The sequence below is a fragment of the Aulostomus chinensis genome, chromosome 12, assembly GCF_037954235.1.
Source record: "Aulostomus chinensis isolate RoL2024-O1b breed Wild chromosome 12, RoL_Achi_v1.0, whole genome shotgun sequence".
Lineage (NCBI taxonomy): Eukaryota > Metazoa > Chordata > Actinopteri > Syngnathiformes > Aulostomidae > Aulostomus > Aulostomus chinensis.
The window spans coordinates 2018428-2033680 of NC_141331.1; the positions used below are offsets into that span (position 1 = coordinate 2018428).

General features: G+C 47.0%; 1 protein-coding gene across 4 annotated transcripts; it reads left to right on the forward strand.

The window, feature by feature from the left end:
* Nucleotides 1-208: 208 nt before the first annotated feature.
* Nucleotides 209-14178, forward strand: stat4 (signal transducer and activator of transcription 4). Of its 4 annotated transcripts, none has more exons than XM_086219587.1 (24): nucleotides 209-332; nucleotides 530-658; nucleotides 1499-1634; nucleotides 5098-5196; nucleotides 6135-6227; nucleotides 6319-6397; nucleotides 6472-6557; nucleotides 6669-6820; nucleotides 7091-7249; nucleotides 8374-8466; nucleotides 8719-8778; nucleotides 8900-8920; nucleotides 9189-9282; nucleotides 9379-9423; nucleotides 9706-9789; nucleotides 9871-9969; nucleotides 10412-10547; nucleotides 10872-10924; nucleotides 11023-11117; nucleotides 11822-11958; nucleotides 12235-12429; nucleotides 12542-12587; nucleotides 12822-12927; nucleotides 13379-14178. In XM_086219587.1, the coding sequence occupies exons 2-24, from the start codon at nucleotides 531-533 to the stop codon at nucleotides 13400-13402; spliced, it is 2220 nt and encodes a 739-aa protein (XP_086075713.1). In that variant the 5' UTR covers nucleotides 209-332; nucleotide 530; the 3' UTR covers nucleotides 13403-14178. The 4 variants fall into 4 exon arrangements, with proteins under 4 accessions (XP_086075713.1, XP_086075715.1, XP_086075714.1 ...); XM_086219589.1 differs by having other exon boundaries at nucleotides 12238-12429; XM_086219588.1 differs by having other exon boundaries at nucleotides 9192-9282.
* The last annotated feature ends 1075 nt before the right edge of the window (nucleotides 14179-15253 follow it).

Consider the following 15253-nt stretch of genomic DNA (forward strand, 5'->3'; position numbering starts at 1 on the left):
GTAAAAAAATTAATAATCTCCTCATAAAGTCAGTTATGTGCATGTGGATTATCAAATAATCTTGTAAACTCCACCAAGCAGCATTAAAACACATCAGAAAGGACAGAGATAAAGGTTTAACCAACCAAGTGAGGACATTCACACCCGTGTCAGGAAACTGAGTTGTAATGGCCAGGAGTGTGTGGGAGTGTGTTTGTGGTGTGTGAGAGGGAGGGAGGCAGAGTAGATGAGTCATTTCCTGAGTTGACAATAAAAAATGAAACCACACGGGGAAACAAGCGCACATGTGAAGAAGACTGAGGGGAAGCAGCGCACAAACCCACGCCACACAGGTAACAAACACCGCGGACTCCTGGCGCCACGAGAGTCACTGTGATAATTTCCAATCAAACCAGACCTGTAGAATTTAAATGCTGTCATTTTTTTGTACTTTGAGGATAACTTTGTGCGTGTGTGCGTGTGTGTGTGTGTGTGTGTGTGTGTGTGTGTGTGTGTGTGTGTGTGTGTGTGTGTGTGTGTGTGTGTGAAGCATGAGCCAGTGGAAGCAGATCCAGCAGCTGGAGATCAGACTTCTGGAGCATGTGGACTTTCTGTATGATGATAATTTCCCCATGGACATCCGGCAGGGTCTGGCTGGTTGGATCGAGTCCCAGGACTGGTGAGTCCTGTGTGTGTGTGTGTGTGTGTGTGTGTGTGTGTGTGTGTGTGTGTGTGTGTGTGTATGTTGATTAAAAAGTGTGTCAAGTTGTGTGAGACTGAGGTCTACCAGCAAGGAGACAGAAGTCATCAAACTTCATCTTCAAAGCCAGACCAAACGAGCCCCGGTGCTGCTCTCTGTGACCTTTGACCACCAAAATATTTTCACGTCAGCCTTGAGTTCTTATTTCCAGTGAACTGTGTCCTTGGTAAGATAAGAGATGTGGATTTGACACTCACTGTTGTTGCTCCATCCAAACATCGAGCGAATGTTCTGAGATCTCTGGACTTTGGTTCTCCATTATCTGGTACTGCAATACTTCCAGCCAGGAGAACCCTCCAGCACCAGCACACGACTGGGATATTCCTAGAGATGAACCCAGCAGGCACAAGTTGTTCTTACTGTACGCTCACACTGGGACTGGCAGTCACTGGTGGTGTGTCTCTGGTGGTCTAAATAGCAGGAAGACAGCGAGGGCTGGACGAGTTTATGGTTACAGACTGGCTACAACCACTGGGTTCTCAAATATCGTCACCTCTGGCTGCAACACGGCAGCAGAGTCCACAATCCAGTGGACAGCAACCCAGCAACTCTGTCCACAACTTTTACAGTCCATGTCTTTAAAAAATGACTGACTTTTGGCTACTTGGGGGCAGCACAGCAAGCTATACACATATTAGCATATTAACATTTTCAAAAGTTGATGCCTCAGAATGACTGCGCTGTGGTCCGTGTGGTTGTTAGAGTCTTGAAGCTGGCGTCTTCTTGTCGTCCTAATTGTCCAGCGCTGTCTGATTTCAGGGACATGGCAGCTAACGACGAGTCATTGGCGGCGGTGCAGTTTGCCAACCTGCTGGCACAGCTGGAGCAGTCGCGCTCGCAGGAGCAGAACTTCCTACAGAGACACAACCTGAAAATAATACAGCAGCAGTTACAGGTGTGTCTCTCCAACATTCAGTGCACACTCAGTATACACTCAGTATACACTCAGTATACACTCAGTATACACTCAGTACACACTCAGTATACACTCAGTATACACTCAGTACACACTCAGTATACACTCGGTACACACTCAGTACACACTCGGTACACACTCAGTACACACTCGGTACAGGCTTCTACACTCAGGACACAGTGGGTGCTTTACTGACCGTAAGGTCTGACTCGGGCAGAGTCAGGAGACGCAGCAGGACGCATCAGAATGTATCTGACCAATTAGAGGAGGCGCTGGCTCTGGTTCTGCTGTGGAGGTCAGCAGAGAAGAAAAGGCGTGATTTGGTAGAGAGTCCCAGCTGGTCCGGGAGCTCCGTCGCGTCTCTTCCAGGCTGATCAGGATCTTTTTCTCCTCCACCACCAGGGGTGTTGGGATGGACGATTCCCTCCTGCTAGTGAGCTGCTGGTGGAGCTCACTGTGGCCTGGTGGGCCTGGACTGTCTCGGTGTGTCAGCTGGACTCTCAGTCCTGGGTGTTTGGGTCAAAGGTTCCGTCTGTGGTTCTGGTTTCATGACCCACTGCTGAGAACTTCACCTCATACACACAGTGGGGCCTCGGCTCCTCCTCAGTCCACCTGAGTCCAGAATGGAGATTCTGGAGTCACAGCTCCTCATGGTCTGGTAGCGTTTGGTGCTAGCATTAGCGGCTAACATTAGCTTAAATTATTCAGTGTGTAGGTTGGTACTAGTTTGCTAGCTAGCTTGTTGATTGCTGTTTTTGTTTCGCGCAACGAGGTGGACCGTGAGGGGCGGAGAATGCTGACTGACGTAGTCGTCCAGGCGAGTGCCATAGGGATGAGGAGTGTTTGTCGTCCAACAGGAAGTGATGGTCTCCATGCTTCCTGCCACCAAAATGCAGTGTTGTTTATTTTGTACTTTTACTTCATTAACAGTAGGGTGACCAAACATCCTGTTTTCCCAGGATGTCCTTGTTTTGTCTGGATTTGTGTCTTTGGTCATAGACAGTATTTTGTCATAAAACAAATTTTTATCCACACAGAGGAGGAGCACTTTGAATTTATTCAAATTAAGAAGCATATCTGAGTAAACTTGGCGTGTCCTTGAGTATCCAATGTTATGAATGCAGCACTCCTGCATACAGAGAAGGACAGAAAAAACTCACCAAGTTTGTCTTAACAGGCTATCACTATTATTGTATCGCTTACATTCGATCAGTTTGAGGTGATTCATGTTTTTGTACTTGGCAGTTCCATTGAGCCGGGAGTGGTGCAACATGTTTGCTTGAGACATCACAAGCTGTCGGAGAAAAGACGTTTAGTTTAGCAGAACTGCAATTTCCTCTGTGTGTGTGTGTGTGTGTGTGTGTGTGTGTGTGTGTGTGTGTGTGTGTGTGTGTGTGTGTGTGTGTGTGTGTGTGTGTGTGTGTCAGCACCTCTCAGCGGAAGCAGCTTCTCCTCTCGTTCAGGGTATTTGTGGGTTGTTGTATTTTGTTGTTGTTATGAGGAGTTGCTTGGTCGCGGGTTCTCTTGCATGTGTGATTGTTCATACCATCAGACTGGAGTCTCTCTTGGGAAAACAGCTTCAGACGAGTTGAACTCATGTTCTTCTTCTTTTGACGAAAAACCTGGAAATGCTGGCTGTTGGTTTGAGTGACGGCTGTGTTGTGGGTCACACAGTGACTTGTACTCTAGATTTCACTTGGCTGGATGTCAGTGAGTCATTCAAGCTTTTGAACCATCAAGATGAAACTCGAGGACCCCATGGAGAGCAAGAGAAATCTCAGCCAAGCTACCAGTTAAGAAAAGCGTATTTTCACTCAAATAGACCTTCCCCAAAGTTCTCATACCAGACTCCTCCAGCATGTTTGGTGAAATTCAGCCTCAGTGTTTTTAGCATAATCCTGCAGACAAACAGTTGGCGACTCGGTGGAGATGAAGATGCTGAACCAATGAGAGCGTGTAGGAGGGTTTGCATCTCTATCACCTGCATATCATTGAACCTGGAGGTGGATGAGAAGCTTCCTCTTGCCACAGCAGAACTTTTGGTACTTTTGAAACTGATGAGAAGTCGCCTTGTAAACTTTCAACAGAATATTTGGTGGTGAGCTCAAGACTGCTGAGAATGCAGGAGGGGAAGTTTGTGTGTCATCAAACGAATGACAAGAAGTGAGAGTTTCCAGAAACAAAATCCCTCATGGAGCACTGACGAGTTCTCGGCGTCTATAAGTGATAAGAACTTCTACAAATACTGCGAATGAATGCGCTCATCAATGAGGTCCACTGGCATTCGTTCAGAAACCGTCTCCGTCATTTGTCACCATTTCACTGTTTTACCATGAAGGTCACATTTACTTTCAGGCTGGAAAACCTACGCAGCTTAAAACAGTCCCATGCACCTCCCCGTAGCTGACCAAACCCAAACTCCGTTCAACAAAGGAGTATTTTAAGAGAACTGAAGCAGCCTCTTGGATCAGAGGAGAAACGTCTTCTCCCACAAAAAAGAAGTCCAGCTGCCTACGCGAACTCTTAGACATTTTAAAAGGTGTTTTCCTTTCATCTTGTGGGAACTATCAGAAAAATCAGCATCCTGATGCTGTTCCCGCTGCATTGTTTTTAATTTGATTATTGTAATTAAATCACAGCAAAATCTGAGTTGGAACTGGGATGCAGGTCCTGGAGACGGCTGTGCGCTCGCCACATTCCTCTTCACGTCACTGTAGCTGCTGCCACACAGAGACGACGGTTGTGTCAGTCCTGGTTGAAACGGCGGGTCTCAGAGCTGCGTAGGAAGACTCCTACGCTGACACTGAATTATCTGTGAAAGGCAAATGTAGCAGTTAGGCTCAGGACACCTAAACTGATCCCGCCTCCTCTTTTTGAAGTTTACCAAAATGTCTTGAATGTTAATTTTTAGCATGTAATCTCGAGCTGTATGAAGTCAAACCTTCCCCTCCGAAAGAGATAATGAACATGAGAACATGAGATAATAAACTTTTCTCTTCTCTTGCGATGGAACAAAAGTTCCATCAAACCTTTGCGATGGTGCCAGGGTCAAATTTCACCACTGGCTTGAACTTTAGCACTGTCAGTTTTGAAAGTACATTTTTCCAGCAGCATGGCCCAGTGGAGCAGTGGTCCTCACTGTGGCCCCCAGCAAGAAGGTTGTGGGTGGAGCCCCGGCTGCAGCACGGGGTCTTTCTGGGTGGGTCTCCATGTTCTCCCTGTTCCTGCTGGGTTCTCTCTGGTACTCCAGCTTCCTCCACAGTCCAAAGACATCAAGAGGGGACCAGGTTAATCCAGACTCTAAATTGACCGTAGGCGTGGCTGGGAGAGCCAATGGTTGTCTGTCTCTATGTGCTGGCCCTGCCATGGACTGGTGAGCTGACGAAGAATGTGAATAATAATTAATTTTAAAAAGGTTTTCTTGTTGTTTTGTTGGCCTCAGGTGAAATACATGAGTAACCCCGCCCTCATGGCCCGAGTTATCGCCACCTGCTTGAGGGAGGAACAGCGGATCCTATCCAGCGCCTGCACGCAGGAACAGGTTTGTCTTCCTTACCGGGAAATTCCCCCTGAATAACGCCTGCTGTCGGTAAATCAGACCTGCTGCCAGGAAGACTGAAACACGCCCACTTTCCCAGGTGCCTCATGTGATTCCTGAGAAACAGTTTGACCTGGTTTTGTGTTTATTCTCAGTCTTTGGAGCTCAAAGGTCCATTTATAGATTTTTATCACAGCAGATAGGAGAGATGACGAGGTCGGCTTGAGAAACCTCCTTGAAGTGTCTATGTTTATTTATTTATTCAGTATTTCGATACCAGCATGGCTCTGACTGCTATCCATTAAACCTCACATTGTTTTTCACCAGCTCTCCACAGAGTGGAACGGGGCCTTTCAGCTCATTGTTTTGGTTTTAGTCCTGATAGCAACGCTTGGGCAGGGAGGAGCCCCTCGCACCCCCGTAGAGCAGCAGGAGCTGAAACCCTAGTCTCTGGAGGTTGAAGGGAATTCAAAGTTGTGAGGGAACCAAGAGCATCCATGCTTTTAAATCGTCATCAGATGCTTGACAAATATCATTGCGATTTCCTGTTGTTGCCATACGATGGCGTTTATCAGAGAACAGTCTGACACTGCTCCCGACATGCGGGATCTTGATGGGCGGTACTCTTTCATAGGGACAGATTTTCAATGCCTTCCCCTTGTTAGTCTGTCCCAATGGGCAAGAGGGTGGGGGTACAAAGGAGAAATGGCATTGGGTCTAAAAGTAAAGCTTTTTAGCATTCAGCTCAAATGTGCCACAACCCAGCAGCTTTCACTTTCCCTTGTGTGAAGAGGTTGAGCTTCTGGAAATGAGGAAATAAGAACTCTTATAAATATTGATGTACAGACAGAATCACATCTGGATCTGCAGACCAAGAGAGATGTTTGCATCTTGCAGGAACAATGGAGCCTCAGTACATTAATCAAAACATTTCCCACCAGGGGCCACTGGAGAAATCTCTGCAGAACTCTGTGGCCTTTGAGAGGCAGAAGAACATGGACAGCAGAGTCGGGATCATCAGGAACAGCGTGCAGGTGACCACACACAGGAATCTCCAAACCAACCCAGCACCCTGTTATCAGTTTCCACATAAAACCAACCTAAACTGCCCTGAACTGTGTCTAGTTGATGGACCAGGGTGTGAAATACAACGAAGACATGCAGGACGACTTTGACTTCTGCTACAAGACCCTTCAGTCGCGAGGTTGGCCCTGCTGTTCGATGTGCACGCGCAGAAACAAAACAGTGTCAGAAGCTCAAACTGTATTTGTGTGACAGATCCAGCAGAGAGGAACTCTGAGCAGATGAAACAGGAAGTAACACGACTGCAGGAGATACTGAACAGGCTCGACTTCAAAAGGAAGGTATGATTTTGTATCAACGTCAGCACCTTGATGTGAGAGACTTAACTCAAACTTCTCCAGATATAATAAAGCAGGATTCAAAAACTGCACTGTATTTCACGCACTTGGTAGGAGATCCTGTCAAAGATGGATGTAGTGATCAAGGAGATTGATGACCTGATGACCTCTCAGCTTAACCCTGAGCTGCAGGACTGGAAGCGCAGGCAGCAAATCGCCTCCATCGGTGGGCCAATGCTCACCGGCCTGGAGCAGCTGCAGAACTGGTAACACGCCTCAGTATTTTAAGGCCTTTGACGGCAACATCAGATGGAATTTTAGCTTAAACAGAGAGTGCTGACATCTTTGTGATGGAAAATGTTGAAGATCATTTCAGAGGGCTAGCAGTTTGGTGTAAAAGGTTTCAGTTCCTCTTTGTTCCACCCTACTTGTCTCACTCCGGCCTTGGTTCAGTTCCTCTGCAGCCACAGAATACATGACCACCCAGACCAGTGTCACGCATGACGGAAGAACAAACTCTTTGTGTCTCCTGCCAGGTTCACTCTGACGGCCCAGAGTCTCTTCCAGATCAAGCGCCAGCTGGACAAGTTGGGGGAGTTGGTGTTGAAGGTGACCTACGAGAGCGACCCGATCCCGCTGCAGAAACCTCAGCTGGAGGAGCGAGTTAAATACCTCATCTATCACCTCATCAAGAGGTACTCCGGCGCACGAGCCCACACACCTTGACCTTGACCCAGGTCAAGTAGGCCATCAAACTGGATTACCGTCGCTGTCCCAGTATACTAGAGTAGGGGACAATGGGTTGACTCAGGAGTGTGTGTCGGCGGTAAGCCCCCTTCTGGCTGGTGTCAGTCAGACTTCAGCACAAGTTGACCAGCAGTGTCTCTGACAAGCAACCGACTTGAATTTAAAGAAAAATAGAAACACATCTTTGTCCAGAAAAATGTTGCTTTCGCTGGCGTTGAACTGGTTGTTGTTGTTCAGCATCAGGGTTCAACAGCACTGTAGTGACTCGACCTACGACAAAACGAAAGTAAACCACTGAGGAGCTGCTACCAGGAGCTACTGGTTGACGCGTCGTCAGTGGCGACTCCATTGAATGAGCCCATGTGGTCGTGCTCGAACGCAGGCAATTTCTGACAACGGTCGGTCCCCTTCACAATACGACCTTGTCGACTCACATGCACTTATACCTGTAAACTTGTATGCAAAACAGACAAAAGGCTCAATGTTGCCACCAAACGACAGTCAAAGATCTGTGAGCTTCTCCCCAGTAAGCAGCGCACCTGTAGAGGTGACCTCTTCCTCTACATGTAGGTTACCTGCTGACACCTGAACATGCAGCACAAAGACATAAATTGTATTCAGTTCTGCGGAATATGAGATGATGAATATGAGAAGATGAGATAATAAACTGATATTCCAGCAACCGAGAGGAGCCAGCAACTTCTCACAGCTCATCTGAGACTTGGAACCAGACAAAAGCCGGTCCTTGATTTAGTCAGAGCTGGGAGTAATAATTGACAAACTCATAGTTTTGTGTTGTGACGTGGGTCTGAATACTGTATTCTCATTATGCTGCTGCAGCAAAATGAAGTTTGTTAAATTTAAGCGGCACACACAGTCTGCACTCACTGAAACCAGGCCTCAGGCCCGAGGTTGTTGTGTTCTTCTTCATACAGGTTCAGAACAGTGTAGCATGATTTATCTTGAACGTGTATGAACTAGAACTCTAGTTTCAGCAGAAATAATGTGAAAAAGACTGGTTTGTGCAGTTGTACAATGGTGTGAGTCATGCAGTTTTTGTGTCTTCTCTCAGCTCATTTGTGGTGGAGAAGCAGCCCTGCATGCCAACGCATCCCCAAAGACCCCTCATCATCAAGACTGGGGTGCAGTTCACCACCAAAGTCAGGTAGAAGTTCTTTCAATCCAAACATTCTTTAATTAAAGTGTGTACGATCTAGCGACATCTAGTGGTGAAGGTATAGCGTGCAACCCCTGTCACCTTTTCTATGTTTCAGTGGTTGAATGTACAACCCATCCTAAGTTCTACACACACGGAAGCTTTAATTAAGCTTTGATTTAATTTTCTGGTGGCTGCTGCACACAACAGTCATGATGTTGCTGGAGGATGAGAAGAATCAATGCTCTGCTTCCCTGACAGACTCCTGGTGAAACTTCCTGAGGTGGACTATCAGCTGAAAGTGAAAACAACATTTGACAAGTGAGACAACTTTGCATGTCTGTGCCACAAGAAATGATTCCGGTGTACATGAACGTGTTCTGTTAAACACTGTGAAGGTTCTATCTCCCAGACTCAAGCGTTTGTCTTTGTGTGTTTCCAGGGACCTCCCCCCTGGTAGAGTGTGAGTACTTCTTCACAGCCTCATCACAGGATATACTCTTACTCTGTTACTACCAGGCGTGACTGTGTCAGCACGCTGTACCATGAGTTCTCTGAATAATACCACTGGCAGGAAACCAATTCTTCTTCCCCACTCTAAAACCGTAGCCTACACAAGACAAGCAGAATTATCGTCGGCAGCAGCTTGACTGAATCCATCAGCCTCAAAGATGATGATCTATGAGACATCTGTCTGGGCTCTGCTGTTTTTAATGGCTCTTTGTCCCCAGAAGTCGTCAGTTCTTCATCCTGACCAACAACACTAAAGTCATGGACATTGAGGACTACTCCAACGGCTGCCTCTCAGTGGAATTCAGACACCTGGTATGACGACACAAATGTACTCTGACTAAATGATTTGGAATAACTGTTACTTTTCTAGTTCGTTAGGGTGTAAAACTGACGGTTTCTCTCTTACAGCAGCTGAAAGAGAAGAAATATATCAACGGCACCAAGGGGAGCGAGGTGAGACGTGAGGATGAGTTGACCGTTGATGACGTGCTGAGTGGCATCTGCACACCGACCGCTTACTAAATACGTTTGCTAATCTGATGACGAACTGAGGCTTTACTTTGAGATTGTTTATTTTCTTGAAGAATGTAAGTGAAAGAGGTATTTTTGTAATCTCTGTGGTGTGGAGAGAAGGCAACTGGCTGCTGTCAAATTACGCCCACGAACAGGCTCAGGTGGGTTTTAATCTGCTGGGTATCAAAAGTGGAACCATTGAATGTTTTATGTGTTTCTCAGGGTTTGCTCTCCGTGACAGAGGAGCTTCACTCTCTGAGTTTTGAGGCATGCTTCGTGGTGCAGGGCCTCACCATCGACCTGGAGGTCAGCAGCAGGGCCGTTATTTTGCTGTTCGGGTGGCGGCTGTCGCGGCTACTTGATAATTGTGTTTGTGGATGATTTCAGACGTGTTCCCTGCCGCTGGTGGTGATTTCCAACGTGTGCCAGCTGCCTGGAGGCTGGGCCTCCGTCATGTGGTATAACCTTCTGACTGATGAGCCGAGGGTGAGGAAACACACTCAGATGCCTGAGATGAAGTATTTTCTCTCAAGTAAAATGTGACTTGTTTTACTCGATAATGCAGGAGTTCAACAGTGCAGTTTGATCATCAGTACCACAGTATTTTTGACAGTGGTTGAGATTTAATTCCCACCCCTGTTCTGCCCCGCATGGGTTGATGATGCTGAGATACTGTAGCTGGAACGTGCTGTTATGCAGAGTCAGGATGGTTGTCATGGTAACTATCTGCTGTTTGAAGAGGATCTTGGAAGGATCGGCCCCCCAAAGCACATCAAACCGCCAGATTATTTACTTGACACCATCTTCTGGTGGACCTGCTAACAACAGCTGGACCGGTGGTCAAACTCTGCTGTGTAATTTTCGAGTGCCTCGTATGTTGCAGCACTTGTAACCTGCCCTTTTCCTCCTTGTTCCCATCTATGAACAGAACTTGGCGTTCTTTGGGAACCCGCCTTGGGCCACCTGGAGCCAGCTCTCCGAGGTGCTCAGCTGGCAGTTCTCCACCTTTGCTGGTCGAGGCCTCAACAAGGAGCAGCTCACCATGTTGGGGGAGAAGCTTCTCGGTACGCCAGGGCTGGTGTTTGGAGGAGGGCCATCAGTAGCACACAAGCGAGACGTTTACGCTTTCCGACAGAAAACCAGCTGGAAAGCTTCTGTGATGAGTTCTGAACGGTTCTATTGTGATCAGAACCATTTCCTAAACCTAACCAAGGAATTCAAGGGTCAAGATTCATATGACGTTTAAATCCCAGACTGATCCCAGAGCAGCAGCTCCAATTAGTAGGATTCCCACTAGAGTATCCAGGCTACTGCCCTGCTTCCTGTTTGTATTCAGAGCACACATGACAGACTCAGTGAGCCATGTTGTTTTCTACATGTGTCTGTAGGTCAGCATGCCTCTTGTAATGACTTCCATGTCTCCTGGTCAAAGTTCTCGAAGGTACGTGAGATAATATGACCACATTCAGTAGCATCTGCTATCATGGCGCCGTGATGAGTTGGATTCCATAAACATCAAACTTTTCTTCTTTGTTTAAGGAGAATATCCCCGGGAAGCCCTTCAGTTTCTGGACGTGGCTGGACTCCATCCTGGAGCTCATCAAGAAGCACTTGCTGCCGGTCTGGAATGAGAAGTAAGACCCTGTACAGTCTGGATAGTTTCACAGTGGAACAGTCAGATATTTCCCTCAGGAGCTGATACAGGAGAGTGAATGTAGGCCTGATCGTCACCAGAGGACGGCATCAAGTAGTACTTGAAAAAGAACGAATATGGTGATTATTTATTAGGTCAGCGTTGCGTTTCCAGATAAACATAAATTCTTTGGGGGCGGCACGGTGGAGCAGTGGTCCTCCCTGTGGCCCCCAGCAAGAAGGTTGTGGGTGGAGCCCCGGCTGCAGCACGGGGTCTTTCTGGGTGAGTCTCCATGTTCTCCCTGTTCCTGCTGGGTTCTCTCTGGTACTCCAGCTTCCTCCACAGTCCAAAGACATCAAGAGGGACCAGGTTAATCCAGACTCTAAATTGACCGTAGGCGTGGCTGGGAGAGCCAATGGTTGTCTGTCTCTATGTGTTGGCCCTGCCATGGACTGGTGACCTGTCCAGGGGGAAGGCTGCTGGGATAGGCTCCACCCCCACCACTCTCAACAGGAGAAGATGGATAGATGGATAAATTCCAAGTGTCTCTTTTGGCCTCCAAGTGGCCAAATTCTGAAAGTACATGTGATCCAAAAGAACAATCTCAGAGGACGGGACCTCCAAACACATGAATGGATGTTGAAACCTGATTCAGTGTTTAGTTTCAAGCATGAATACCTTGTTTTTCTTTTGCCTTCCCTGCAGTTACATCATGGGTTTTGTGAGTAAAGATCTGGAGCGTTCACTGCTGAAGGACAGAGAACCAGGCACCTTCCTCCTACGCTTCAGCGAGAGCCACCTCGGAGGGATCACCTTCACCTGGGTGGAGCACAATGAAAACGGTGACACGTCTCTGAAACATGACTTTGCGTTAGTCAGGTTTAGTACAGCTTAAGTGAAGGTGTGAAGGGTCCCAGGATGGCCTGAGATCCCTGCTCTGTCTCTCTCTACGCTGTCAGGCTGGACAGGATGTCTCAGTCTTGTTAACACAAAACTTCTTAAGAGATGTTTGTGGTCAAAGGTCAAGGGAACTGTCACCTCACTTAAATATCTCAGGAATACATGGAGGGGATTTTTCCACATTTGCCACTCCACCTGATCAAACCGCCTCTTTTCAGCAGGAGACATGAAGCTGAACTCTGTGGAGCCGTACACCAAGAGCCGGCTGAATGCTCTACCCTTCCCTGACATCATACGCGACTACAAAGTGATCTCACATGGCGTCGCTCCTGAGAACCCACTCAAGTTCCTGTACCCCAACATCCCTAAAGACGAGGCCTTTGGACGGCTTTACAACAGTCAGCCCAGCAAAGGTGCGAGATCCCGACCTCGTTAAGATTTCCTTAGGTTAGGAGCAAGTTTTTCCCCTTGTTGGCTGAGTGGATCATGGGTTGATGTCTCTCTGGTTCTTTGTTACATGTCCAGTCCACCCGTACCTAGCATCCACACTGATCCCCATCTCTGAGTTGCGGTGAGTCCTTGACTGTCAAGACAAAAAAGTCTTGAAAATTTTGGAAAATTCTTGATAGTAAAGGTGAACGTTTCCAAGGTGCCAGAATGAAACTGTCAGCTTCTCTGATGATCTCAGGTTTTGACAGCACAACCTGTAGAAATGAAATCTCTTCTGTCAACACTATGTTTGAAAATCTTCTGGAGGTGACGGTTGTCTCCTGATTTGTGTTTATCGCCTCTCCTGCTGCTGCAGCCCGAACTCAAGTGCCACATCACCCCAGTGTCAATCCCCCGAGCCTCCAATGACCCCCGGCCAGTTCAACATGCTCAATGAGCAGCTGTGCTTGGACCTCGATGCCGTAAGTGTGAATTCATTGGATACAAAGAAGGAAATAATTAGAATTTTTGTCACTGACGTCAGAAGCAACACCGAGTGATTCTACGTGCTCGTTCCTGGATCTAAATCCTTCATCTTGCTTTTTTATATGGTTTTAGTACTGGGAAACTCTTGCCATTGCTAACCTGCTACCAGTACTGCGTACGTCGTCATAATACTACCACCTCATTTGTGAAAAAAAACAAATTATTTTACTAACTTGGTCTTTTTTTCAGCATTAGCTAAAATTTTAGCTGTACATGTAGCCAGGTTATAGCGTGCTAGCAGCTGAGACTAGCACAGGTCTGTGTTAGCATCCTGACCAACCTCCACACCCGGTTTAATGTTTAATGTTCTGAATAACGTCCTCTGGACGCTGAGTCCTCCAGACGTTCTAGAGCTCACTTGTTCTTCGTTTCTGTCTGTTTTTCCAGATGAGTTCTCCATATTCAGAGTAAAGTGAAAATGTTCCCAACGACCCAGGCCTGCCTCAAACGCAGCACGTCAACATTTTCATCATCAGGAATCTCTGAACAAGAATGTGTTTGTTGTGAATTAATCATGTTTTTGATAGATATTTTCCTGTGTTTATTTCCTAGAAAACCGCATTGCCTGTAAAATACTTTGACCTTCTTGGCTTGGCTGATATTCTCTGTGTAGCAAAAGTCTTTTCGTCAAGTTATTGTTGACATTCTTTTGTTGTGAGGTCATCATCTGCCCCTTGTTGGCTATGATGAAGCCTGAACCACATTCAACATTTTTATCAGGCTTTTATTTTGAAACTAGACCTGCAGGAAATGAAGTGGCAATAGCAGACTAGTACCAACTTGATATGCATTTTTATGGAGACTTTTGAGGAATCACGTGATTCCCAGAGCTGAGTGGGTGGAGGAGTTTAAGCCCATGTGGACTCCAGCTTGATCTCAGTTGTACATTCTTATTTAAATCAGCTATTACTCTTAATTTGTCATACTTTTCAAATTCAGCAGGAGGCAACTAATGTATTTTTTTAAATCTTTTTTTTTTTTTTGCAACCAAGGATTTATTTTATTAATTTCTTTAAAATAATCCCGATAGCAAAACTAATCAGTTAATCACACGATTGTATTTCGCTGAAATGTTGCGCATGCCTGGACAAGGCACCACATTTTGGAAGATTGTGAGAATTTGTTTCACTGATGGCTGAAAATTCTGTTTAGGAATATTTACTCAAATAAAGGTTCAAGTGTATGAAACCACAGAGTTCTGACATGAATCTGTGTCTTCGTCAGGTATTCATGGGTATACACAACCTTGACAATTTGCCTGAAAGTCCAAGAAATGTCGTGGTCGTCGTCCTCCTCCGCTTATCCGGTTTGTCCGGGTCGCGGGGGCAGCAGTCTCAGCAAGGAAACCCAGACGGTCCTCTTCCCAGCCACTTCCACCAGCTCTTCCAGGGGAATCCCAGAAACAGAATCAGAATCAGAATGCCTTTATTGTCACTATATGCATGTGCAATGAGATTAAAAACCATCATCAATAACAGTGCAAAAGACAGGGTAGAAAAATACCAGAAATGTATACAAGATGAATATAGACACAGATGTAAGGTGCACAATCCCAAGGCGTTCCCAGGCCAGCCGAGAGATCCTGGGTCGGCCCCAAGGGCTCCCCCTGGGAGGCGTCCTCACCAGATGCCTGAACCACCTCCACTGACTCCTCCACTTGGAGGAGCAGCAGCTCCACTCTGAGTCCCTCCTGAAGGACTGAGCTTCTCACCCTGTCTCTAAGGGAGAGCCCAGCCTCCCTGAGGAGGGAACTCATTTCGGCTGCTCGTATTCAGGATCTTGTTCTTTCGGCCATTACCCAGAGCTCATGACCACAGGTGAGGGTTGGAACGTAGATTGACCGGTAAATCAAGAGCTTCACATTTTGGCTAAGCTCCCTCTCTACCACAATGGACTGGTTTAGCACCCGCATCACTACGGATGCCGCCCCAATCCACCTGTCAATCTCCCGCTCCATCCCGAGCGAGATACCCTGAAATACTTAAACTACTCCACCTGAGGCAGGACCTCTCCCCCGACCTGGAGTGGGCAGGCCACCCTTTTCCAGCTGAGGACCATGGCCTCAGACTTGGAGGTGCTGATTCTCTTCCCTGCCACTTCACATTCAGCTGCGAACTGTCCCAGCAAGAGCTGGAGGTCATGGCTCGATGGAGGTAAGAGGACCACATCATCCGCAAAAAGCAGAGACGACATCCTCCCGCCACCAAACTCGACCCCTCCATCACCCGGCAGTGCCTAGAAATTCTGTCCATAAAAGTTATG